This window comes from Gobius niger, assembly GCF_951799975.1.
Source record: "Gobius niger genome assembly, chromosome: 3".
NCBI classification, from domain to species: domain Eukaryota; kingdom Metazoa; phylum Chordata; class Actinopteri; order Gobiiformes; family Gobiidae; genus Gobius; species Gobius niger.
In genome coordinates this window covers 3,695,725-3,722,773 of record NC_136854.1, presented here as the reverse complement: position 1 = coordinate 3,722,773, position 27,049 = coordinate 3,695,725, and the positions used below count along the sequence as shown (strand labels likewise).

The following is a 27,049-nucleotide window of genomic DNA, read 5'->3' as shown; positions in this document are numbered from 1 at the left end:
AAAAAAATGACAAAAAAATCAGCAAAAAAATGACCAAAATCCAGCAAAAAAATGAAAAAAATCCAGCAAAAAAATGAAAAAAATCCAGCAAAAAAATGACAAAAATCCAGCAAAAAAATGACAAAAATCCAGCAAAAAAAATGACAAAAATCCAGCAAAAAAATGACCAAAATCCAGCAAAAAAATGAAAAAAATCCAGCAAAAAAAGACAAAAATCCAGCAAAAAAATGACAAAAATACAGCAAAAAAATGACCAAAATTCAGCAAAGAAATGAAAAAAATCCAGCAAAAAAAAGACAAAAATCCAGCAGAAAAAAAGACAAAAATCCAGCAAAAAAGTGACAAAAATCCAGCAGAAAAAAGACAAAAATCCAGCAAAAAAGTGACAAAAATCCAGCAGAAAAATGACAAAAATCCAGCAAAAAAGTGACAAAATTCCAGCAGAAAAATGACAAAAATCCAGCAAAAAAGTGACAAAAATCCAGCAGAAAAATGACCAAAATTCAGCAAAAAAAAGACAAAAATTCAGCAAAAAAATGACAAAAATTCAGCAAAAAAATGACCAAAATTCAGCAAAGAAATGACAAAAATTCAGCAAAAAAAATGACAAAAGTCCAGCAAAAAAGTAATTAAAAAATGGCAAAAACACATAAGGGAAATAAAAAGTGACGACAATGGCACAGCATGCACTTGGTTTTGGCGGGTGGTAAGAGGTTAAGCAGTTGTGTCGCGAACACTGTTGTCCTGAACCTGTGAGACGTTTCCGTGACGTCCCTGCAATGTCTCCAAAACCTGTCGGACGCCAAGGAGACCTCAAAGACACTCCATATGACTCTTTTTGATCCGACAGGCTTTGGAGACACAGCCGCTGAAGACCGAGCCCACATGGACACTTTTCCAAGTCTCCGTGCAGTCTCCACTGAAATGTTTCCACTGACACTACCTGGGGACTGGCCTGATCTCCAGGGGATGTTTCGGAGACGTCTCAGTGAGCAGCAGTCACAGCCATGTTGGAGTCACTTCCTGGAGAAAGTTAGGCCGTTTTTTACATTAAATCGACTTTCTCAAGCTTTACATCATGTTATTATGTCATTCCCTCATTAAAAACATGCCTGAAGTGTTGCCTTGGCACATTCACGTATTTTTGAGTAATCTGTAAAAACTCTGATGGCGGCCATTTTAGGGATAGGTTTGCCTGAGTCCTCCTAGGAACGCCCCCACCTCCTGGAGACGCCTCCGAGCTTTCGTCACCAGCCGAGTAACCAACCACTGCTCCTCAGCAGAACCCCCTCCCCACTGATGCCACAGACAGCGTGTGGAGGGGGCGTGTCTGAAAGGGTCAGAGGTTCTCAGCCTCTTCACTCCCACCTGAACCGAGCACATTTTCTCCAGCTTTACCCCAATCCAAAAGCTTCTGGAAAAAAGCTGTGAAATAGCAACAAAACTGAGACGAAAACAATGATGGAAATGTGAGAAAAAAGTGAGAAAACACTGACAAGAAAGTGACGAAAAATGGATGAAAAAGCGGCAAAGATGTCACAAGAAATTGAAAAAAAAAATGGACGAATAAATGGCAAAAATTTGATAAAAATTTGACAAAAATTTGATAAAAATTTGACAAAAAAATGACAAAATGTGACAAAAATGTGATAAAAAATGACGAAAAAATGTCAAAAATGTGAGAAAAATAAAATGACAAAAAAATGACAAAAATTTGAAAATGACAAAAATATGACAAAAATTTGATAAAAACATGACAATAAAATGACAAAAAAATTACAAAATGTGACAAAAATGTGATTAAAATTGGACAAAAAAATGACAAAAAAAATGATAAAAAAACGACAAAAAAATGACAAAAATTTGATTAAAAAAATGACAAAAATATGACAAAAATTTGATACAAAATTGACAATAAAATGACAAAAAAGTTACAAAAATGAGTTGAACACCCAACAACAAAATGATGGAAAAAAATCTGATAACGTGAGGAAAAAGATCCTCTCGGTTCAGGCGGAAGTTAAGAGGTTAAAGAGACAGAGGCCTATTTCAAGACATTCACTACAGCCATTTTGAGAGAGACATTTTATACAAGGCAGTTATTCTAATTTACTGCATTTACAGACCAACAGAAGGTTTGCTCCTCATTGTAGTGTGATATAGACTGGTGCTATGGGACTGAAAAAAGCAGAATACCCCCCTTTAAAACTAAAATGCATTTGTTCCGGATACATCCCGGTCGGCTCGTGGAAGACCCAGGACACGCTGGCCTGGTGTGGCCTCGGGGTCAGAACAGCTAGAGGAGGTGTGTGTGGATCGGGAAGTCTGGGTATCTCTGCTGAGACTGCTGCCCCCCGGATAAAGCGGAAGAAAGTGGATGGATTAAAACTAAAATGAGAAGGAAACAAGATTTAAATCTCTACATTGAACCACTGCAGGAAAAGTTGATGTTTCCAAGTACAACGACTCAACTTAACCCCGGGAACATGGGGAACATCCACCAGGTCCTGCTCTCTCTCTGGAGACTTTCACACGACGTCACAACACCGTCAACATCTGAGTTGGTCCAAAGCGATCAAAATGTTGAATTTGTCATGGTGGTGTGGTGGAACGAGGAAAATAAAACCTAAAATGACACGACAGAGGACAAGGGAAACACAGGGGCATAAATACAAGAGGAAACGGGGCACGGGTGAAGCACATCAGGGCGGGTAAGGAGGGAAGTTAACCCCTTAACTCCCACCTGAACCGCGCACATTTTCTCCAGTTTGGCTTTACCCCAATCCAAAAGCTTCTGGAAAAAAGGTGAGAAAATAGAGACGAAAACAATGATGGAAATGTGACAAAAAAGTGAGAAAACTTTGACGAAAAAAGTGACGAAAAAATGACAAAAAATGTGACCAAAAAATTACATAAAAATGACAAAAAATGACAAAAAAGTGACGAAAAAATGACAAAAAATGTGACCAAAAAATTACATAAAAATGACAAAAAATGACGAAAAAAGTGACAAAAAAATACAAAAAAAATACAAAAAATGACAAAAATGTGTCAAAAAAGACAAAAAATTACCAAAAAATTACAAAAAATTACAAAAAATGTGACAAAAAAATTACCAAAAAAGGACAAAAACGTGAGGAAAAAGATCCATTTAAATGAGTTTGTAGATCTTTTTATATTAGATTTTAACTTTAAAAACAGTAGTACCTGTGTTGTTTATTCTAGCTTATGGCTTAAAGTATAATACCTGCGAATCAGACCATTTATGTTTTGTTTTTTTTGTCTACCTTTTGTATTTGAAGAAAGGGGCACTTAGCATAAGCGCTGTCTTCATCGTGCTCCTTTTCAATCATGTATATAAAAAAAAAAATCATGTCTAGTTGTTGAAATGTGAAAACATGTAACTAACATGACAAAAAAAAATGAGGTGTTACACTGGCCTACAGGATTTGGGTAAAGCTGAACTGTAGAAAATGCTCTCGGTTCAGGTGGGAGTTAAGAGGTTAAACAAAACCGCAAAAAGACGTTTCAAAATAAAACACCGAGTACAGACACAAACACAAACACAAACCGAAACAGGGAAACAAAAAGGCCAAATGGTGACAGAATTGTGGACTTGATCTCTGCTTGATCTCTCTGTACGGTTTGACCTTTCCACATGAGACAAAAACTGCCCCAAAGTCCAGCGTCCTCCCTCTCGGCTCAGATGAACTGGGGTCACATGACTGTCTCAGAAAGAGGAGACGACGTTCAGAATGAGATGAATGTGTCAGGTCACACTGATTATTTCTGGAGCATGAGTCCTGTTTGATCACGTGCGTGTGTGACTGTTGTGGCTTCACTCCTGACTCCCTGTGATTTACAAGTGCAGATTGATCAGTGTTTTTCAGGAACGCCAGCGCAGCTCCAGGCCTGAGTGCGGCTCACATGACGCACACGCACATTTCTCAATATACAACTCACTATTAAACATGTCATTCTGATGAAAACAGACGATCACAGAGACAACGCAAAACCAGAATGTGCTTTAATCAACTTAACATGAGCAATAATAAGTAACATTGCATTGTTTATGAAGGAAAAGTCACAAAGTCGTGTCTCAGATTCAGTCTTAAAGTGAGTAAGAAGTGAGGAGAGAGTGAGAGTGAAATGTGAAAGTACCGTAAATGCTCTAATACTGGCCTGTATTCCATTAGGGGCCGGGTCTAACAGAGGCCGGGTCTCCGACAGGGGCCGGGTCTCCGACAGGGGCCGGGTTCGCGGCTGGCGGAGGCAAATTAAAGCCGGTCTCTAAAACAGGCCGGGGCTTTTATTAGAAACTATAGTGGTAGAAATATTCCCCATGTTAGGAATTTGTCTCATACTGGTGTAAATGAAAACTCAGGTGCAGGAAGTAACAAACTGAACCCGGGCCGAGGGGGACGCTGCGGAGGAGCTGATCCCAGCGTAACTTTGACACAGATTTAGCCACTTTTCAAACCTCCTGTGACGATATTTGGAAACAGGGCAAACAACAAATGTTTATGACCCTCCAGGGTTTTAATAAAGTCTCCATCGCGTCTTCAAAGCACGTCCAGCTGCTCCGTGTGCAGGTCAGTCCCACGCCTCAAAATAACTCCTCCCATCAGCGCGAGCGTCTCGTCTTCTCTCGGGTCAGTCTCATGATCGATCACAAACACAAACGCTCCGTCTAAACTCGCCTTTTACGCAAGATAACAACAAATAATCCGGTCCGGTAAAAACGAAACAGAAACCTGCAGTGACATTGATGTCAAAGCTCCGCTAACAGCAACGAAACACTTCCTGTTGTCCCGACAAAATAAAATGCGTCAACGTTCCAGCCGCTGGGAGAGGGTTTGAAATGTTAATTAATAAATGAACGTAATATTTTAGGTGCAAATGGACACAAATCTCATTTTTCTTCATTTTCCTGGTAAACACCCCCCTCCCCTCCTGATTGGACCAGAGAGCCTCTCCCCGGCTGTGTCTGAATGTCCTCACTGTTTTGTCGGAGGAAACAGAGAGAGAGGTCTTTGAACTAAACACAACAGAATGGATGAACAGCTGCTTTAATCACATGCTGCTCATTTCTCATTAATAAGATAAATAGTTACAGTGAAAAGTCGCTAACAATAGCTCTGACCTTTAGCTTGAGCTGTTAAATGATCGATAGCGCCCCCCCTCAGTCAAAGAGGCAATAATCCATTCAAATAAAACAAATCTGACTGATATTTATCCAAAAATATTCCACTGTCTCCCCAAAGTTCAGCCACTTGTACAGTAGAAGCTGTAGTCACTGATTCTGTTGGCGTTCCAGACGAGGACAAAGTAACGAGCACTATGTCCGAAACGCCACCAGAGTCAGTGACTGTTACAGGCGGCAGGTCTGGAACTGCCAGTGTTTGTGCAGCTCCTGCCGGGTCCAAACTGTTGAGAGTTTCATTGACAAACAGACAGATAAGGTGCCATAAACTGTGCTGAAAAAATACTTTGATAATGTTTTTCCATACTGAGATCTGTTCTTCCCTGAGCTTAGACGAGTTCATGTGTACCCGGTCTGGTCTTCACGCGTGTCCTCAGTCACGTTAACACAGCACGTTAGCGTTAGCATTTAGCCTCTCCTCCTCTATAGCTACCGAGCTCTTCCACGTTTTCCCTATTTAACCTCTGACCTCCCACCTGAACAGAGCACTTTCTCTCCAGTTTGGTTTTACTCAAATGTAAAGGCTTATTGGAAAAAGTGTAAAAATCAAAAAAATAAAATATAAAATGTGACAAAAAAACAAATAAATATGACAACAAAAAAATAAAAATGTAAAAATAATGATAATAAAACTGTGACAAAAACAAAAAAATAGAAAAAAAAATAAAATGTGACAAAAAACAATAAAATATGATAAAAAATAATAAAAATGTAACAAAAAATAATAAAAATGTAACAAAAAAACCAAAAAATATGACAAAAAATAAAATTGTGACAAAAAATTAAAATGTGACAAAAATAATGAAAATGTGACAAAAAAATAAAAATGTGACAAAAAATAATAAAAATGTGACAAAAAACAAAAAAAAATGTGACAAAAAACAAAAAAAATGTGACAAAAAATAATAAAAATGTGACGAAAAAACAAAAAAGTGACAAAAAATAAAAATGTGACAAAAAATAATAAAAATGTGACAAAAAAAACAAAAAATGTGACAAAAAATAATACAAAAAAATTGATAAAAAATGTGTCAAACTCTGGCAAATATGTGATGAAAAAGAATGTGAAAAAGTGACAACAACGAGGCAGCAATGTAAGGAAAAGGATCTGTTTGTAAGTCTTGGCTTTGAGGCGTTACTTTGACCAATATGCTGTAAGCACCAGGTGAGAACTTGTTAGATTTGGATAGAGCCGAACTGGAGAAACTGCGCTCGGTTAAGGCGGAGGGTAAGAAGGTAAATATGGTTACGTGAAGTGTTCCACTACAAAGTATAATTACCCAAAATTAAACAATGTGGATTTTCTAAGCGGATAAAAGGGGGGACTATATTGTAAGGCGTAATAATACCAGTGCGGATGTCGAACTACTCCTGGTATTATTACATGCTCTGTTTACGTGACTGAGGACACGCGTGAAGACCAGACAGGTACACATGAACTCGTCTAAGCTCAGGTAAGAACAGATCTCAGTGGCCTGTTCCTTTAACAAACGCATGGTCGTGTTTGAAGCCGCCAGAGGGAAAACAAAGAAGAGACTAAGCTGGACTTTCTCCCGTTAGGTTAGGGTTATGGACGAGGCTGAGCGTTCAGACACAGCCCTGTGTCATATGATGAGAGCGAGAGCAAACTTAAAAGTAAGGGATCAAGCTCCTCCCCCTTCTCTCCTGATTGGATCTGACAGGCCGGTCATCTCATTGGTCAAAGTGAAGCAGAGGGATTCCGAGTGTCTGAGATCAGAAAAGGGCTTTAGAAAAAGTAACATTATTTAAGTCGATGTTTCTTGTGTATTCCTCGTAGGTTCGGGCGAAGGTCGATGTTTTTACTCCTCTTGTATCGTTGTGGGTTCGGGCATAGGTTGATGTTTTTACTCCTCTTGTATCGTTGTAGGTTCGAGCGTAGGTCGATGTTTTTGCATTTACTTCTCCTGTTTCCTCGTAGGTTCAGGCGAAGGTCTATGTTTTTGTATTTACTTCTCTTGTATCGTCGTAGGTTCGGGCGTAGGTTGATGTTTTTACTCCTCTTGTATCGATGTAGGTTCGGACGTAGGTCGATGTTTTTACGTCTCTTGTATCGTTGTAGGTTCGGGCGTAGGTCGATGTTTTGACTTCTCTTGTATCGTTGTAGGTTCAGGCGTAGGTCGATGTTTTGACTTCTCTTGTATCGTTGTAGGTTCGGGCGAAGGTCGATGTTTTTACTTCTCTTGTATCGTTGTAGGTTTGGGCGTAGGTCGATGTTTTTACTCCTCTTGTATCGTTGTAGGTTCGGGCGTAGGTCGATGTTTTTACTCCTCTTGTATCGTTGTAGGTTCGGGCGTAGGTCGATGTTTTTACTTCTCTTGTATCGTTGTAGGTTCGGGCGTAGGTCGATGTTTTTACTCCTCTTGTATCGTTGTAGGTTCAGGCGTAGGTCGATGTTTTTACTCCTCTTGTATCCTTGTAGGTTCGGGCGTAGGTCGATGTTTTTACTTCTCTTGTATCGTTGTAGGTTCAGGCGTAGGTCGATGTTTTTACTTCTCTTGTATCGTTGTAGGTTCAGGCATAGGTCGATGTTTTTACTCCTCTTGTATCGTTGTAGGTTCAGGCGTAGGTCGATGTTTTTACTTCTCTTGTATCGTTGTAGGTTTGGGCGAAGGTCGATGTTTTTACTTCTCTTGTATCGTTGTAGGTTCGGGCGTAGGTCGATGTTTTTACTTCTCTTGTATCGTTGTAGGTTCAGGCGTAGGTCGATGTTTTTACTCCTCTTGTATTGTTGTAGGTTCAGGCGTAGGTCGATGTTTTTACTCCTCTTGTATCGTTGTAGGTTCAGGCGTAGGTCGATGTTTTTACTTCTCTTGTATCGTTGTAGGTTCAGTCGTAGGTCGATGTTTTGACTTCTCTTGTATCGTTGTAGGTTCAGGCGTAGGTCGATGTTTTTACTCCTCTTGTATCGTTGTAGGTTCGGGCGTAGGTCGATGTTTTTACTTCTCTTGTATCGTTGTAGGTTCAGGCGAAGGTCGATGTTTTTACTTCTCTTGTATCGTTGTAGGTTCGGGCGTAGGTCGATGTTTTTACTTCTCTTGTATCGTTGTAGGTTCAGGCGTAGGTCGATGTTTTTACTCCTCTTGTATCGTTGTAGGTTCGGGCGTAGGTCGATGTTTTTACTTCTCTTGTATCGTTGTAGGTTCGGGCGTAGGTCGATGTTTTTACTCCTCTTGTATCGTTGTAGGTTCAGGCGTAGGTCGATGTTTTTACTCCTCTTGTATCCTTGTAGGTTCGGGCGTAGGTCGATGTTTTTACTTCTCTTGTATCGTTGTAGGTTCAGGCGTAGGTCGATGTTTTTACTTCTCTTGTATCGTTGTAGGTTCAGGCATAGGTCGATGTTTTTACTCCTCTTGTATCGTTGTAGGTTCAGGCGTAGGTCGATGTTTTTACTTCTCTTGTATCGTTGTAGGTTTGGGCGAAGGTCGATGTTTTTACTTCTCTTGTATCGTTGTAGGTTCGGGCGTAGGTCGATGTTTTTACTTCTCTTGTATCGTTGTAGGTTCAGGCGTAGGTCGATGTTTTTACTCCTCTTGTATTGTTGTAGGTTCAGGCGTAGGTCGATGTTTTTACTCCTCTTGTATCGTTGTAGGTTCAGGCGTAGGTCGATGTTTTTACTTCTCTTGTATCGTTGTAGGTTCAGTCGTAGGTCGATGTTTTGACTTCTCTTGTATCGTTGTAGGTTCAGGCGTAGGTCGATGTTTTTACTCCTCTTGTATCGTTGTAGGTTCGGGCGTAGGTCGATGTTTTTACTTCTCTTGTATCGTTGTAGGTTCAGGCGAAGGTCGATGTTTTTACTTCTCTTGTATCGTTGTAGGTTCGGGCGTAGGTCGATGTTTTTACTTCTCTTGTATCGTTGTAGGTTCAGGCGTAGGTCGATGTTTTTACTCCTCTTGTATCGTTGTAGGTTCGGGCGTAGGTCGATGTTTTTACTTCTCTTGTATCGTTGTAGGTTCAGGCATAGGTCGATGTTTTTACTCCTCTTGTATCGTTGTAGGTTCAGGCGTAGGTCGATGTTTTTACTTCTCTTGTATCGTTGTAGGTTTGGGCGTAGGTCGATGTTTTTACTTCTCTTGTATCGTTGTAGGTTCGGGTGTAGGTCGATGTTTTTACTTCTCTTGTATCGTTGTAGGTTTGGGCGAAGGTCGATGTTTTTACTTCTCTTGTATCGTTGTAGGTTCGGGCGTAGGTCGATGTTTTTACTTCTCTTGTATCGTTGTAGGTTCAGGCGTAGATCGATGTTTTTACTCCTCTTGTATCGTTGTAGGTTCGGGCGTAGGTCGATGTTTTTACTTCTCTTGTATCGTTGTAGGTTCAGGCGTAGATCGATGTTTTTACTTCTCTTGTATCGTTGTAGGTTCGGGCGTAGGTCGATGTTTTTACTCCTCTTGTATCGTTGTAGGTTCAGTCGTAGGTCGATGTTTTGACTTCTCTTGTATCGTTGTAGGTTCGGGCGTAGGTCGATGTTTTTACTTCTCTTGTATTGTTGTAGGTTCAGGCGTAGGTCGATGTTTTTACTCCTCTTGTATCGTTGTAGGTTCAGGCGTAGGTCGATGTTTTTACTTCTCTTGTATCGTTGTAGGTTCAGGCGTAGGTCGATGTTTTGACTTCTCTTGTATCGTTGTAGGTTCAGGCGTAGGTCGATGTTTTTACTCCTCTTGTATCGTTGTAGGTTCGGGCGTAGGTCGATGTTTTTACTTCTCTTGTATCGTTGTAGGTTCAGGCGAAGGTCGATGTTTTTACTTCTCTTGTATCGTTGTAGGTTCGGGCGTAGGTCGATGTTTTTACTTCTCTTGTATCGTTGTAGGTTCAGGCGTAGGTCGATGTTTTTACTCCTCTTGTATCGTTGTAGGTTCGGGCGTAGGTCGATGTCTTTACTTCTCTTGTATCGTTGTAGGTTCAGGCGTAGGTCGATGTTTTTACTTCTCTTGTATCGTTGTAGGTTCGGGCGTAGGTCGATGTTTTTACTTCTCTTGTATCGTTGTAGGTTCAGGCGTAGGTCGATGTTTTTACTCCTCTTGTATCGTTGTAGGTTCGGGCGTAGGTCGATGTTTTTACTCCTCTTGTATCGTTGTAGGTTCGGGCGTAGGTCGATGTTTTTACTCCTCTTGTATCGTAGGTTCAGGCGTAGGTCGATGTTTTTACTCCTCTTGTATCGTTGTAGGTTCGGGCGTAGGGCGATGTTTTTACTCCTCTTGTATCGTTGTAGGTTCAGGCGTAGGGCGATGTTTTTACTCCTCTTGTATCGTTGTAGGTTCGGGCGTAGGTCGATGTCTTTACTCCTCTTGTATCGTTGTAGGTTCAGGCGTAGGTCGATGTTTTTACTTCTCTTGTATCATTGTAGGTTCAGGCATAGGTCGATGTTTTTACTCCTATTGTATCGTTGTAGGTTCAGGCGTAGGTCGATGTTTTTACTTCTCTTGTATCGTTGTAGGTTCAGGCGTAGGTCGATATTTTTACTTTTCTTGTATCGTTGTAGCTTCGGGCCTAGGTCGATGTTTTTACTCCTCTTGTATCGTTGTAGGTTCGGGCGAAGGTCGATGTTTTTACTTCTCTTGTATCGTTGTAGGTTCGGGCGAAGGTCAATGTTTTTACTTCTCTTGTATCGTTGTAGGTTCGGGCGTAAGTCGATGTTTTTACTTCTCCTGTATCGTTGTAGGTTCGGGCGTAGGTCGATGTTTTTACTCCTCTTGTATCGTTGTAGGTTCGGGCGTAGGGCGATGTTTTTACTCCTCTTGTATCGTTGTAGGTTCGGGCGTAGGTCGATGTTTTTACTCCTCTTGTATCGTTGTAGGTTCAGGCGTAGGTCGATGTTTTTACTCCTCTTGTATCGTTGTAGGTTCGGGCGTAGGTCGATGTCTTTACTCCTCTTGTATCGTTGTAGGTTCGGGCGTAGGTCGATGTTTTTACTTCTCTTGTATCGTAGGTTCAGGCGTAGGTCGATGTTTTTACTCCTATTGTATCGTTGTAGGTTCAGGCGTAGGTGGATGTTTTTACTCCTCTTGTATCGTTGTAGGTTCGGGCGTAGGTCGATGTCTTTACTCCTCTTGTATCGTTGTAGGTTCGGGCGTAGGTCGATGTCTTTACTCCTCTTGTATCGTTGTAGGTTCGGGCGTAGGTCGATGTTTTTACTCCTCTTGTATCGTTGTAGGTTCGGGCGAAGGTCGATGTTTTTACTTCTCTTGTATCGTTGTAGGTTCGGGCGTAGGTCGATGTTTTTACTTCTCTTGTATCGTTGTAGGTTCGGGCGAAGGTCGATGTTTTTACTTCTCTTGTATCGTTGTAGGTTCGGGCGTAGGTCGATGTTTTTACTCCTCTTGTATCGTTGTAGGTTCGGGCGAAGGTCGATGTTTTTACTTCTCTTGTATCGTTGTAGGTTCGGGCGTAGGTCGATGTTTTTACTCCTCTTGTATCGTTGTAGGTTCAGGCGTAGGTCGATGTTTTTACTCCTCTTGTATCGTTGTAGGTTCGGGCGTAGGTCGATGTTTTTACTCCTCTTGTGTCGTTGTAGGTTCGGGCGTAGGTCGATGTTTTTACTCCTCTTATATCGTTGTAGGTTCGGGCGTAGGTCGATGTTTTTACTCCTCTTGTATCGTTGTAGGTTCGGGCGTAGGTCGATGTTTTTACTCCTCTTGTATCGTTGTAGGTTCGGGCGTAGGTCGATGTTTTTACTTCTCTTGTATCGTTGTAGGTTCGGGCGTAGGTCGATGTTTTTACTCCTCTTGTATCGTTGTAGGTTCGGGCGTAGGTCAATGTTTTTACTCCTCTTGTATCGTTGTAGGTTCGGGCGTAGATCGATGTTTTAACTCCTCTTGTATCGTTGTAGGTTCAGGTGTAGGTCGATGTTTTTACTCCTCTTGTATCGTTGTAGGTTCGGGCGTAGGTCGATGTTTTTACTCCTCTTGTATCGTTGTAGGTTCGGGCGTAGGTCGATGTTTTTACTCCTCTTGTATCGTTGTAGGTTCGGGCGTAGGTCGATGTTTTTACTCCTCTTGTATCGTTGTAGGTTCGGGCGTAGGTCGATGTTTTTACTCCTCTTGTATCGTTGTAGGTTCGGGCGTAGGTCGATGCTCCTCGTGGCGCTCGTCCTCTCCACGGTCATGAGCGCGGCCTCAGCCTTCTCCACATCGTACGTCATGTTCGCCGTGTCGCGGGCGCTCTGCGGGGTGGCTCTGGCCGGGCTCTCCATCATCGGGCCGGTCCTGGGTGAGTGAGAGCATTAACCCCTTAACCCCCACCTGAACCGAGCACATTTTCTCCAGTTTGGCTTTACCCCAATCCAAAAGCTTCGGGAAAAAAGCTGTGAAAATAGCAACAACGAGACGAGAACAATGACGGAAATGTGACAAAAATATGATAAAAATTTGACAAAAAAATTGCAAAATTGTGACAAAAATGTGACAAAAAATTAGCCTGGCTAACACCAGACTAAAATCACAAGTGATATTTAGTCTGGGGACCACCAATTCATTTTCTCGTAGGAGAAGTGTGGTTTACGAGCGTCCATAGTCGTTTATTGGGCGATACGAAAAAAAAAAAAAAAAAGTCTCATGCGTCTGCACGTAGCCCCAGCCAATCGTATCATCGTATGAGATGACGTATGACGTACCCGCTGTAAACTTTTGAGCTAAATTATTTAGAACAAGGTCTAAAGCTTGATCAAAAAATACCATCGTGTCTGCTGCTGTCATGTTGGATCCGTAAATAAACTTTTTTTTAATTATCCGTAAATAAACTACAAGCTTCCATATATCGAATAGCGCGTCATCGTCTTGCTGTCCCTCCTCGCTCTGTGATTGGTTCCCAAATCCACCGGAGATTTCGGCCATGGTCCCCAGGCTGTTGTGCAGTTCGAAATAATTCGAGCGCACACAGCAGTCTGGTGTTAGCCAGGTTAACAAAAAATGACAAAAAAATTAGAAAAAATGTGACAAAAAAATGACAAAAATGTGGCAAAAAATATGACAAAAAATGACAAAAATTGATAAAATTGTCAAAAAAATTACAAAAATGTGGCAAAAATTCTACAAAAAATGACAGAAATTTGATAAAAAATGACCAAAATGTCACCAAAAAACAACCAAAAAAATTACAAAAATGTGACAAAAAATTACAAAAATTTGATAAAAAATTGACAAAAAAATTACAAAAATGTGGCAAAAATCTGATAAAAAATGTGACAAAAAAAAATTGCTAAATTGTGAGAAAAATGTGACAAAAAAACGACAAAAATATTACAAAAAATGTGACAAAAAAACGACAAAAATATTACAAAAAATTTGACAAAAAAATGACAAAAATTTGACAAAAATCTGATAAAAATGTGTCAAAAAAAAAAAATCAAACAGCTGATAAAAAAATGACAAAAATGTGACAAAAAATGACAAAAATTCGATAAAAACAATTGACGGCAAAATGACAAAAAAAATGACAAAAATGAGTTGAAAATGATGGGAAAATGATGGGAAAATAATCTGATGACATGAGGAAAAAGATCCTCTCGGTTCAGGCGGGAGTTAAGCGGTTAAAGCTAAGATGAGTAAATAAGTCCAGTTCTGACCGTGTGTCCGTGTGTCCAGGGATCGAGTGGACGGACGTGAAGCACCGGACCTTCACTGGGACCGTGATGAGTCTGTCCTGGAGCGCGGGGAACATGCTGCTGGCCCTGATGGCCTTCCTCATCCGGGACTGGAGGCAGCTCTCCCTCGCCGTCACCGTGCCCCTGGTCATCGCCACCGTCGCCTGGTGGTGAGGGACTGGACCTGGACTAAACCGGGACTGAACTGAGACCAACACTGGACTGAACCATGACTAAAACCAGGTCTAACCCCGGGTGTGCTGCAGGTGGCTGCCGGAGTCCGCCCGCTGGCTGCTGGTGAACGGAAAGCCGAAGGAGGCGCGGCGGTTGTTGGTGCGATGTGCAAAGATAAACCGGAGGAACCAGCAGAGCCCCAAACTGGACCTGGAGGTACAGCACGGACTAAAGGACTAAAGCACATGTAAACCAGACCAAACACAGGTCTACAACAAAACTACACAAGACAAAGGCTAATCAGGTCTTCACCAAGACCACAGTGAGCCTCAAACCACTGGGCGACAGAGGCTGATCAGGCTCCTGTCTCTGGGAATGACACCACTTTGGAGTCAGTGGGACACTATGGGGCGCGACTTCACTCAGGTGAACTACTGTGCTCCATGTCCAGACTCTATGAAAACAAACCCCTCAGCGACAGTGACACTGAGCGGGGAAGAACATGTGTGCATCGTTATTTAGGCTACTCAACTTTTTATCTTCTTTAAAGAGACTAGATACAAGTTGGTCATTTTATACTCACTACTGCCACCTCAGGTCATACGTATAACTGCCGTCTCTATATTAAGCTCGTGCATGACGGCACTTCAGACCCGAAGTAACACCTTTCTGAGTGACAGTGCAGGATTTTAGAGGCAGGAGCAGGTCTGACCTCTTTCTACACATCAGGACATGGAGGAACAAGTAGGGGAGTAAAATACTTACTTTTAACATATTTAAACTCCATATACCGTAAATTCTCTACTACTGGCCTATATTCCATTAGCGGCCGGGTCTCTGACAGGGGCCGGGTCTCCGACAGAGGCCGGGTCTCTAACAGTGGCCGGGTTCGCGGCTGGCAGAGGCAAATTAAAGCCGGTCTCTAAAACAGGCCGGGGCTTTTATTAGAAACTATAGCAGTAGAAATATTCCCCATGTTAGGAGTTTGTCTCATACTGGTGTAAATGAAAACTCACGTACAGGAAGTAACAAACTGAACCCGGGCCGAGGGGGACGCTGCGGAGGAGCAGATCCGAGCGTAACTTTGACACAGATTTAGCCACTTTTCAAACCTCCTGTGACGATATTTGGAAACAGGGCAAGAAATGTTGTGTGACCCTCCAGGGTTTTAATAAAGTCACCATCGCGTCTTCAAAGCACGTCCAGCTGCTCCGTGTGCAGGTCAGTCCCACGCCTCAAAATAACTCCTCCCATCAGCACGAGCGTCTCGTCTTCTCTCGGGTCAGTCTCATGATCGATCACAAACACAAACGCTCCGTCTAAACTCGCCTTTTACACAAGATAACAACAAATAATCCGGTCCACGGTAAAAACGAAACAGAAACCTGCAGTGACATTGATGTCAAAGCTCCGCTAACAGCAATGAAACACTTCCTGTTGTCCCGACAAAATAAAAGGCGTCAATGTTCCAGCCGCTGGGAGAGGGTTTGAAATGTTAATTAATAAATGAACCTAATATTTTAGGTGCAAATGGACACAAATCTCGTTTTTCTTCATTTTCCTGGTCGTCCGTTTTGCTCAAATAGAAATAAAGGCCTGTCTATAATTGTGGCCTGGTTCCAATAAAGGCCTGGTCCCACATGCCCTTGAGTAAATAAAGGCCCCGGCCTACAGTGCCTCTCGAAAGTATTCATACACCTTGAACTTTTGCACATTTTGTCATGTTTACAACCCTAAACATAAAGATTTCATTTTGATTTTTTTACTGAACGTTCACACACAAGTAACAGACAACTGTGAAATGAAAGCGAAATGATACATGATTCTGTTATTTTTCAAAAAATCGAAAAGTGAAAAGTGGGCCGTGCATAAGTATTCATACAGCATTTTCTGAGTGCATTAAATTGCCTTTATAACATTTCTAATGACTCCAGAATGTTCACATCTTGCCCTAATCATTAAATAAAGGCCACCTGTGTGTAATCTACTCTCAGTATAATTACAGCTGTTCTTTTAGGCCCTCAGAGCTGTGGTCGGAGTGTGTTGGTCACTAAACAACATCATGAAGGCCAAGGAGCACCAGAGAGGTCAGGGATAAAGCTGTGGAGAAGTTTAAAGCAGCCTTAAGTTATACAAAGATTTCCCAAGATTTAAACATCTCCCGGGGCAACTGTTCAATCCATCATTCAGAAATGGAAAGAGTATAGCACCACTGCAGACTTACCAAGACACGGTCGCCCATCTAAAACATTAGATCAAACAAGGAGAGCACTGGTAAGAATCTGTACATGGGACAACTATAAGTCGTATCTTCACAAATCTGGCCTTCATGGGCGAGTGGAAGAAGAAAGCCATTATCGAAAGGAGGCCATAAGAAATCCTGTTTGAAGTTTGTAGAAGTCATATGGAGGACACAGCTCCATGTGGAAGAAGGAGCTTTGGTCAGATGAGACAAAAATTGAACTTTTTGGCCCAAATGCAAAACATTATGTATTGGGCAAACCTAACACTGCTCATCGTCCTGAGTGCACCATCCCCAGTGTCAAATATGGTGGGGGGAGCATCATGCTGTTTTGGAGGAAAACCTGCTGGAGTCACAAGAGAACTGAGGCTGGGGCGGAGATTCACCTTCAGCAGGACAATGACCCGAAGCACAAAGCTAAATCTACAATGGAATGGTTTAAAGACAAACATATTAATGTGTTAGAATGGCCCAGTCAAAGTCCTGACCTAAATCCTATTGAAAATCTGTAGAATAATCTGAAAACTGCTGTTCACAAACGCTCTCCTTCTAATGTGACAGAGCTTGAGTTGTTTTGTAAAGAGGAATGGGCTAAAATGTCAGTCTCTACATGTGCTAATCTTGTAGAGTCAGACCCCAGAAGACTTGTGCTGTTATTGCAGTAAAAGGGGGTCCCACAAAATATTCATTCATGCTGTATGAATACTTATGCAAGTCCCACTTTACGGTTTTCTATTTTTTGAAAAATAACAGAATCATGTATCATTTTGCTTTCACTTCACAGCTGTCTGTTTCTTGTGTGTGAACATTCAGTAAAAAAAATCAAAATTAAATCTTTATGTTTAGGGTTGTAAACATGACAAAATGTGCAAAAGTTCAAGGTGTATGAATACTTTCGAGAGGCACTGTATATTACAGCATTTACGGTAGTTCCATTACCTTCTACCATCGCACAGAAAGCACCCCTGGGCCAATGCTTTTCAAACACATTCACAACGACTGTGCTTTCCCTGAAGTTGCTGCTCCGAGCGTCAACACACACCTGCTCAAACAAATACTACTTTTATGGAAAATGAGCGACGGGCCGGAGTAAATTGTTTGGCGGGCCAGACCGGGCCCCTGGGCCGGGGTTTGCATTAACTTAAACTCAAGTCAAATGTAAACAAACCAGAAAACTTACGGATAGTTTCTGATGTAGTTTCAGTTTGATGAATTTTCTCAGCGACTGTGATCCTAAATGTTGGTCGTGTGAAGGTGCTGATGAAGGTGTCGGTTGCCGAGGAGACGCAGAAGACTCACTCCTACCTGGACCTGGTGAAGACTCCACAGCTGAGGAAGATCACGCTCTGCTCGGGACTGTCCTGGTACGAGATGTTCCTGTTCCTCTGGAGTCTCCTCACCGCTGCCCCGTTAACCTCCCTCTGGTGTCTCCTCACCTCTGTCCCGTTAACCTCCCTCTGGTGTCTCCTCACCTCTGTCCCGTGAACCTCCCTCTAGAGTCTCTTCACCGCTGCCCTGTTAACCTCCCTCTAGAGTCTCTTCACCTCTGTCCCGTTAACCTCCATCTGGTGTCTCCTCACCCTCGTTAACCTCCCTCTGGTGTCTCCTCACCTCCGTTAACCTCTCCCTGGTGTCTCCTAACCGCTGCCCCGTTAACCTCCCTCTGGTGTCTCCTCACCTCCGTTAACCTCCCTCTGGTGTCTCCTAACCGCTGCCCCGTTAACCTCCCTCTGGTGTCTCCTCACTTCTGTCCCGTTAACCTCCCTCTGGTGTCTCCTCACCCTCGTTAACCTCCCTCTGGTGTCTCCTCACCGCTGCCCTGTTAACCTCCCTCTGGAGTCTCCTCACCCTCGTTAACCTCCCTCTGGAGTCTCCTCACCCTCGTTAACCTCCCTCTGGAGTCTCCTCACCCTCGTTAACCTCCCTCTGGAGTCTCCTCACCCTCGTTAACCTCCCTCTGGTGTCTCCTCACCCTCGTTAACCTCCCTCTGGAGTCTCCTCACCCTCGTTAACCTCCCTCTGGAGTCTCCTCACCCTCGTTAACCTCCCTCTGGAGTCTCCTCACCCTCGTTAACCTCCCTCTGGAGTCTCCTCACCCTCGTTAACCTCCCTCTGGTGTCTCCTCACCCTCGTTAACCTCCCTCTGGAGTCTCCTCACCCTCGTTAACCTCCCTCTGGTGTCTCCTCACCCCCGTTAACCTCCCTCTGGTGTCTCCTCACCCTCGTTAACCTCCCTCTGGAGTCTCCTCACCCTCGTTAACCTCCCTCTGGAGTCTCCTCACCCTCGTTAACCTCCCTCTGGTGTCTCCTCACCCTCGTTAACCTCCCTCTGGAGTCTCCTCACCCTCGTTAACCTCCCTCTGGTGTCTCCTCACCCCCGTTAACCTCCCTCTGGTGTCTCCTCACCCTCATTAACCTCCCTCTGGTGTCTCCTCACCGCTGCCCTGTTAACCTCCCTCTGGTGTCTCCTCACCCTCGTTAACCTCCCTCTGGAGTCTCCTCACCCTCGTTAACCTCCCTCTGGAGTCTCCTCACCCTCGTTAACCTCCCTCTGGAGTCTCCTCACCCTCGTTAACCTCCCTCTGGAGTCTCCTCACCCTCGTTAACCTCCCTCTGGAGTCTCCTCACCCTCGTTAACCTCCCTCTGGTGTCTCCTCACCCTCGTTAACCTCCCTCTGGAGTCTCCTCACCCTCGTTAACCTCCCTCTGGTGTCTCCTCACCCTCGTTAACCTCCCTCTGGAGTCTCCTCACCCTCGTTAACCTCCCTCTGGAGTCTCCTCACCCTCGTTAACCTCCCTCTGGAGTCTCCTCACCCTCGTTAACCTCCCTCTGGAGTCTCCTCACCCTCGTTAACCTCCCTCTGGAGTCTCCTCACCCTCGTTAACCTCCCTCTGGAGTCTCCTCACCCTCGTTAACCTCCCTCTGGTGTCTCCTCACCCTCGTTAACCTCCCTCTGGAGTCTCCTCACCCTCGTTAACCTCCCTCTGGTGTCTCCTCACCTCCGTTAACCTCCCTCTGGAGTCTCCTCACCTCCGTTAACCTCCCTCTGGTGTCTCCTCACCCTCGTTAACCTCCCTCTGGTGTCTCCTCACCCCCGTTAACCTCCCTCTGGTGTCTCCTCACCCTCGTTAACCTCCCTCTGGAGTCTCCTCACCCTCGTTAACCTCCCTCTGGAGTCTCCTCACCCTCGTTAACCTCCCTCTGGAGTCTCCTCACCCTCGTTAACCTCCCTCTGGTGTCTCCTCACCCCCGTTAACCTCCCTCTGGTGTCTCCTCACCCTCGTTAACCTCCCTCTGGAGTCTCCTCACCCTCGTTAACCTCCCTCTGGAGTCTCCTCACCCTCGTTAACCTCCCTCTGGTGTCTCCTCACCCCCGTTAACCTCCCTCTGGTGTCTCCTCACCTCCGTTAACCTCCCTCTGGAGTCTCCTCACCTCCGTTAACCTCCCTCTGGTGTCTCCTCACCCTCGCTAACCTCCCTCTGGAGTCTCCTCACCTCCGTTAACCTCCCTCTGGAGTCTCCTCACCCTCGTTAACCTCCCTCTGGAGTCTCCTCACCCTCGTTAACCTCCCTCTGGTGTCTCCTCACCCTCGTTAACCTCCATCTGGTGTCTCTTCACTCTCGTTAACCTCCCTCTGGTGTCTCCTCACCCTCGTTAACCTCCCTCTGGTGTCTCTTCACCCTCGTTAACCTCCCTCTGGTGTCTCCTCACCCTCGTTAACCTCCCTCTGGAGTCTCCTCACCCTCGTTAACCTCCCTCTGGTGTCTCCTCACCCTCGTTAACCTCCCTCTGGTGTCTCCTCACCCTCGTTAACCTCCCTCTGGCGTCTCCTCACCTCTGTCCCGTTTACCTCCCTCTGGAGTCTCCTCACCCTCGTTAACCTCCCTCTGGCGTCTCCTCACCTCTGTCCCGTTTACCTCCCTCTGGAGTCTCCTCACCTCCGTTAACCTCCCTCTGGAGTCTCCTCACCCTCGTTAACCTCCATCTGGTGTCTCCTCACCCTCGTTAACCTCCATCTGGTGTCTCCTCACCCTCGTTAACCTCCCTCTGGTGTCTCCTCACCCTCGTTAACCTCCCTCTGGTGTCTCCTCACCCTCGTTAACCTCCCTCTGGTGTCTCCTCACCCTCGTTAACCTCCCTCTGGCGTCTCCTCACTCTCGTTAACCTCCCTCTGGTGTCTCCTCACCCTCGTTAACCTCCCTCTGGTGTCTCCTCACCCCCGTTAACCTCCATCTGGTGTCTCCTCACCCTTGTTAACCTCCCTCTGGTGTCTCCTCACCCTCGTTAACCTCCATCTGGTGTCTCTTCACCCTCGTTAACCTCCATCTGGTGTCTCTTCACCCTCGTTAACCTCCATCTGGTGTCTCCTCACCCTCGTTAACCTCCCTCTGGTGTTTCCTCACCCTCGTTAACCTCCCTCTGGTGTCTCCTCACTCTCGTTAACCTCCCTCTGGTGTCTCCTCACCCTCGTTAACCTCCCTCTGGTGTCTCCTCACCCCCGTTAACCTCCATCTGGTGTCTCCTCACCCTTGTTAACCTCCCTCTGGTGTCTCCTCACCCTCGTTAACCTCCATCTGGTGTCTCTTCACCCTCGTTAACCTCCATCTGGTGTCTCCTCACCCTCGTTAACCTCCCTCTGGTGTCTCCTCACCCTCGTTAACCTCCATCTGGTGTCTCTTCACTCTCGTTAACCTCCCTCTGGTGTCTCCTCACCTCCGTTAACCTCCCTCTGGAGTCTCCTCACCCTCGTTAACCTCCCTCTGGAGTCTCCTCACCCTCGTTAACCTCCCTCTGGTGTCTCTTCACCCTTGTTAACCTCCCTCTGGCGTCTCCTCACCTCTGTCCCGTTTACCTCCCTCTGGAGTCTCCTCACCCTCGTTAACCTCCCTCTGGCGTCTCCTCACCTCTGTCCCGTTTACCTCCCTCTGGAGTCTCCTCACCTCCGTTAACCTCCCTCTGGAGTCTCCTCACCTCCGTTAACCTCCCTCTGGAGTCTCCTCACCCTCGTTAACCTCCCTCTGGTGTCTCCTCACCCTCGTTAACCTCCCTCTGGTGTCTCCTCACCCTCGTTAACCTCCCTCTGGAGTCTCCTCACCTCCGTTAACCTCCCTCTGGTGTCTCCTCACCCCCGTTAACCTCCCTCTGGAGTCTCCTCACCTCCGTCAACCTCCCTCTGGAGTCTCCTCACCCCCATTAACCTCCCTCTGGTGTCTCCTCACCCCCGTTAACCTCCCTCTGGAGTCTCCTCACCCTCTAAACCTCCCTCTGGTGTCTCCTCACCCTCGTTAACCTCCCTCTGGTGTCTCCTCACCTCCGTTAACTTCCCTCTGGTGTCTCCTCACCTCCGTTAACCTCCCTCTAGTGTGTCCTCACCGCTGCCCCGTTAACCTCCCTCTCGTGTCTCCTCACCGCTGCCCTGTTAACCTCCATCTGGTGTCTCCTCACCCTCGTAAACCTCCCTCTGGTGTCTCCTCACCCTCGTTAACCTCCCTCTGGTGTCTCCTCACCGCCTCGTTAACCTCCCCCCCGTGTCGTCGGCAGGTTCGCTGTGGCGTTCCTCTACTACGGCATCAGCAATAAGATCTCTGGCTTTGGCGTGAGCGTTTACCTGACGCAGTTCATCTACGGCGCCATCGAGGTCCCCGCCAAGATCTGCTCTTACTTCGTCCTGGACTGGATCGGCCGCCGTAACGGACAGGCCTGGTTCCTCATCATCACCGGGGCGCTGATCGGGGTCAACACCGCCATCCCGCTGGGTACGGAGCACCTCAGCTTCTGGTTAGGATGATCCAGGGAGAGGCTTTGACCCAGAAATATTACCGGTCTTCCCAGAGGAACACCGGCCTTCCTTAAGGAACACCGGCCTTCCTTAAGGCCGGTGTTCCTCGGGGAAGGCCGGTGTTCCTTAAGGAACACCGGCCTTCCTTAAGGAACACCGGCCTTCCCCGAGGAACACCGGCCTTCCTTAAGGAACACCGGCCTTCCTTAAGGAACACCGGCCTTCCTTAAGGAACACCGGCCTTCCCCGAGGAACACTGGCCTTCCTTGAGGAACACCGGCCTTCCCTGAGGAGCACTGGCCTCCTCTGAGGAACACCGGCCTTCCTTATGGAACACCGGCCTTCCTTAAGGAACACCGGCCTTCCTTAATGAACACCGGCCTTCCCTGAGGAACACCGGCCTTCCTTAAGGAACACCGGCCTTCCCTGAGGAACACCGGCCTTCCTTAAGGAACACCGGCCTTCCTCGAGGAACACCGGCCTTCCTTAAGGAACACCGGCCTTCCTTAAGGAACACCGGCCTTCCCCGAGGAACACCGGCCTTCCTTAAGGAACACCGGCCTTCCCCGAGGAGCACTGGCCTCCTCTGAGGAACACCGGCCTTCCTTATGGAACACCGGCCTTCCTTGAGGAACACCGGCCTTCCTTAAGGAACACCGGCCTTCCCCGAGGAGCACTGGCCTCCTCTGAGGAACACCGGCCTTCCTTGAGGAACACCGGCCTTCCCCGAGGAAGACCGGCCTTCCCTGAGGAGCACCTGGAGCGTGTGTTTTTATCCTCACTGCAGATTCTTCTGTTCCAGATTTCTCCGTGACTCGAACCTGCGTCGCTGTCGTCGCCAAAGGTTTTTCAGAGGCGGCGTTTACGACAGCGTTTCTCTATTCAGCAGAGCTCTACCCCACCACACTCAGGTACTCCCTCACCACACTCAGGTACTCCCCCACCACACTCAGGTACTCCCCCACCACACTCAGGTACTCCCCCACCACACTCAGGTACTCCCCCACCACACTCAGGTACTCCCCCACCACACTCAGGTACTCCCCCTCTCTCCCTCTCTCTCCCTCTCTCTCCTGATGCAGATGATGACTCTCCTCTCTCCCCCCCTCTCCTGATGCAGATGATGACTCTCCTCTCTCCCCCTCTCTCCTGATGCAGATGATGACTCTCCTCTCTCCCCCCCTCTCCTGATGCAGATGATGACTCTCCTCTCTCCCCCTCTCTCCTGATGCAGATGATGACTCCCCCTCTCTCCCCCTCTCTCCTGATGCAGATGATGACTCTCCTCTCTCCCCCCCTCTCCTGATGCAGATGATGACTCTCCTCTCTCCCCCTCTCTCCTGATGCAGATGATGACTCCCTCTCTCCCCCTCTCTCCTGATGCAGATGATGACTCTCCTCTCTCCCCCTCTCTCTCCTGATGCAGATGATGACTCCCTCTCTCCCCCTCTCTCCTGATGCAGATGATGACTCTCCTCTCTCTCCCCCTCTCTCCTGATGCAGATGATGACTCTCCTCTCTCCCCCTCTCTCTCCTGATGCAGATGATGACTCCCTCTCTCCCCCTCTCTCCTGATGCAGATGATGACTCCCCCTCTCTCCCCCTCTCTCCTGATGCAGATGATGACTCCCTCTCTCCCCCTCTCTCCTGATGCAGATGATGACTCTCCTCTCTCCCCCTCTCTCCTGATGCAGATGATGACTCCCCCTCTCTCCCCCTCTCTCCTGATGCAGATGATGACTCCCCCTCTCTCCCCCTCTCTCCTGATGCAGATGATGACTCCCCCTCTCCCCCTCTCTCCTGATGTAGATGATGACTCCCCCTCTCTCCCCCTCTCTCTCCTGATGCAGATGATCACTCCCTCTCTCTCCCCCTCTCTCCTGATGCAGATGATGACTCCCCCTCTCTCCCCCTCTCTCCTGATGCAGATGATCACTCCCTCTCTCTCCCCCTCTCTCCTGATGCAGATGATGACTCCCTCTCTCTCCCCCTCTCTCTCCTGATGCAGATGATGACTCTCTCTCTCCCCCTCTCTCCTGATGCAGATGATGACTCCCCCTCTCTCCCCCTCTCTCCTGATGCAGATGATGACTCCCCCTCTCTCCCCCTCTCTCTCCTGATGCAGATGATCACTCCCTCTCTCTCCCCCTCTCTCCTGATGCAGATGATGACTCCCTCTCTCTCCCCCTCTCTCTCCTGATGCAGATGATGACTCCCCCTCTCTCCCCCTCTCTCCTGATGCAGATGATGACTCCCCCTCTCCCCCTCTCTCCTGATGTAGATGATGACTCCCCCTCTCTCCCCCTCTCTCTCCTGATGCAGATGATCACTCCCTCTCTCTCCCCCTCTCTCCTGATGCAGATGATGACTCCCCCTCTCTCCCCCTCTCTCCTGATGCAGATGATCACTCCCTCTCTCTCCCCCTCTCTCCTGATGCAGATGATGACTCCCTCTCTCTCCCCCTCTCTCTCCTGATGCAGATGATGACTCTCTCTCTCCCCCTCTCTCCTGATGCAGATGATGACTCCCCCTCTCTCCCCCTCTCTCCTGATGCAGATGATGACTCCCCCTCTCTCCCCCTCTCTCTCCTGATGCAGATGATCACTCCCTCTCTCTCCCCCTCTCTCTCCTGATGCAGATGATGACTCTCTCTCTCCCCCTCTCTCCTGATGTAGATGATGACTCCCCCTCTCTCCCCCTCTCTCCTGATGCAGATGATGACTCCCTCTCTCCCCCTCTCTCCTGATGTAGATGATGACTCCCCCTCTCTCCTGATGCAGATGATGACTCCCCCTCTCCCTCTCTCTCCTGATGCAGATGATGACTCCCCCTCTCCCCCTCTCTCCTGATGCAGATGATGACTCTCCTCTCTCCCCCTCTCTCTCCTGATGCAGATGATCACTCCCTCTCTCTCCCCCTCTCTCTCCTGATGCAGATGATGACTCCCTCTCTCCCCCTCTCTCTCTTGATGCAGATGATGACTCTCCTCTCTCCCCCTCTCTCCTGATGCAGATGATGACTCTCCTCTCTCCCCCTCACTCTCCTGATGCAGATGATGACTCTCCCTCTCTCCCCCTCTCTCCTGATGCAGATGATGACTCCCCCTCTCTCCCCCTCTCTCTCCTGATGCAGATGATGACTCCCTCTCTCCCCCTCTCTCCTGATGTAGATGATGACTCTCCTCTCTCCCCCTCTCTCCTGATGCAGATGATGACTCTCCTCTCTCCCCCTCACTCTCCTGATGCAGATGATGACTCTCCCTCTCTCCCCCTCTCTCCTGATGCAGATGATGACTCCCCCTCTCTCCCCCTCTCTCTCCTGATGCAGATGATGACTCCCTCTCTCCCCCTCTCTCCTGATGTAGATGATGACTCTCCCTCTCTCCCCCTCTCTCCTGATGCAGATGATGACTCCCCCTCTCTCCCCCTCTCTCTCCTGATGCAGATGATGACTCCCTCTCTCCCCCTCTCTCCTGATGTAGATGATGACTCTCCTCTCTCCCCCTCTCTCCTGATGCAGATGATGACTCTCCTCTCTCTCCCCCTCTCTCTCCTGATGTAGATGATGACTCCCCCTCTCTCCCCCTCTCTCCTGATGTAGATGATCACTCCCTCTCTCTCCCCCTCTCTCTCCTGATGCAGATGATGACTCCCTCTCTGCCCCTCTCTCTCCTGATGCAGATGATGACTCTCCTCTCTCCCCCTCTCTCCTGATGTAGATGATCACTCCCTCTCTCTCCCCCTCTCTCTCCTGATGCAGATGATGACTCCCTCTCTGCCCCTCTCTCTCCTGATGCAGATGATGACTCCCTCTCTCTCCCCCTCTCTCTCCTGATGCAGATGATGACTCCCTCTCTCCTGATGCAGATGATGACTCCCCCTCTCTCCCCCTCTCCCCTGATGCAGATGATGACTCCCCCTCTCTCCCCCTCTCCCCTGATGCAGATGATGACTCTCCTCTCTCCCCCTCTCTCCTGATGCAGATGATGACTCCCTCTCTCCCCCTCTCTCCTGATGTAGATGATGACTCCCTCTCTCCCCCTCTCTTCTGATGCAGATGATGACTCTCCTCTCTCCCTCTCTCTCCTGATGCAGACGATGACTCCCTCTCTCCCCCCTCTCCTGATGCAGATGATGACTCCCTCTCTCCCCCCTCTCCTGATGCAGATGATGACTCCCTGTCTCCCCCTCTCTCCTGATGCAGATGATGACTCCCTCTCTCTCCCCCTCTCCCCCTCTCTCCTGATGCAGATGATGACTCCCTCTCTCTCCCCCTCTCTCCTGATGCAGATGATGACTCCCTCTCTCCCCCTCTCTCCTGATGCAGATGATGACTCCCTCTCTCTCCCCCTCTCTCCTGATGCAGATGATGACTCCCCCTCTCCCCCTCTCTCTCCTGATGCAGATGATGACTCTCTCTCTCCCCCTCTCTCTCCTGATGCAGATGAGGACTCCCTCTCTCCTCCTCTCTCCTGATGCAGATGATGACTCTCCTCTCTCCCCCTCTCTCCTGATGCAGATGATGACTCCCTCTCTCTCCCCCTCTCTCTCCTGATGCAGATGATGACTCCTCTCTCTCCCCCTCTCTCCTGATGCAGGTGATGACTCCCCTCTCTCCCCCCTCTCTCCTGATGCAGATGATGACTCCCTCTCTCCCCCTCTCTCCTGATGCAGATGATGACTCCCCTCTCTCCCCCTCTCTCTCCTGATGCAGATGATGACTCTCCTCTCTCTCCCCCTCTCTCCTGATGTAGATGATGACTCCCTCTCTCCCCCTCTCTCCTGATGCAGATGATGACTCCCTCTCTCTCCCCCTCTCTCCTGATGCAGATGATGACTCTCTCTCTCTCCCCCTCTCTCCTGATGCAGATGATGACTCCCTCTCTCTCCCCCTCTCTCCTGATGCAGATGATGACTCCCCCTCTCTCTCCCCCTCTCTCCTGATGCAGATGATGACTCCCCTCTCTCCCCCCTCTCTCCTGATGCAGATGATGACTCTCCTCTCTCTCCCCCTCTCTCCTGATGCAGATGATGACTCCCCTCTCTCTCCCCCC

General features: G+C 47.3%; 1 protein-coding gene across 1 annotated transcript in view; it reads left to right on the top strand.

The window, feature by feature from the left end:
• LOC306960436 (solute carrier family 22 member 7-like) overlaps positions 1-27,049 on the top strand; it is a gene marked incomplete at both ends in the record, with an annotated part of 70,376 nt that overhangs the window by 11,953 nt on the left and 31,374 nt on the right. The window contains 6 exons of the mRNA XM_079552866.1: positions 12,273-12,427; positions 13,801-13,969; positions 14,066-14,189; positions 17,470-17,579; positions 21,759-21,973; positions 22,799-23,033. Of these exons, the coding sequence (XP_079408992.1) occupies positions 12,273-12,427; positions 13,801-13,969; positions 14,066-14,189; positions 17,470-17,579; positions 21,759-21,973; positions 22,799-23,033 (1,008 nt within the window). The remainder of the gene's footprint in view (positions 1-12,272; positions 12,428-13,800; positions 13,970-14,065; positions 14,190-17,469; positions 17,580-21,758; positions 21,974-22,798; positions 23,034-27,049) is intronic.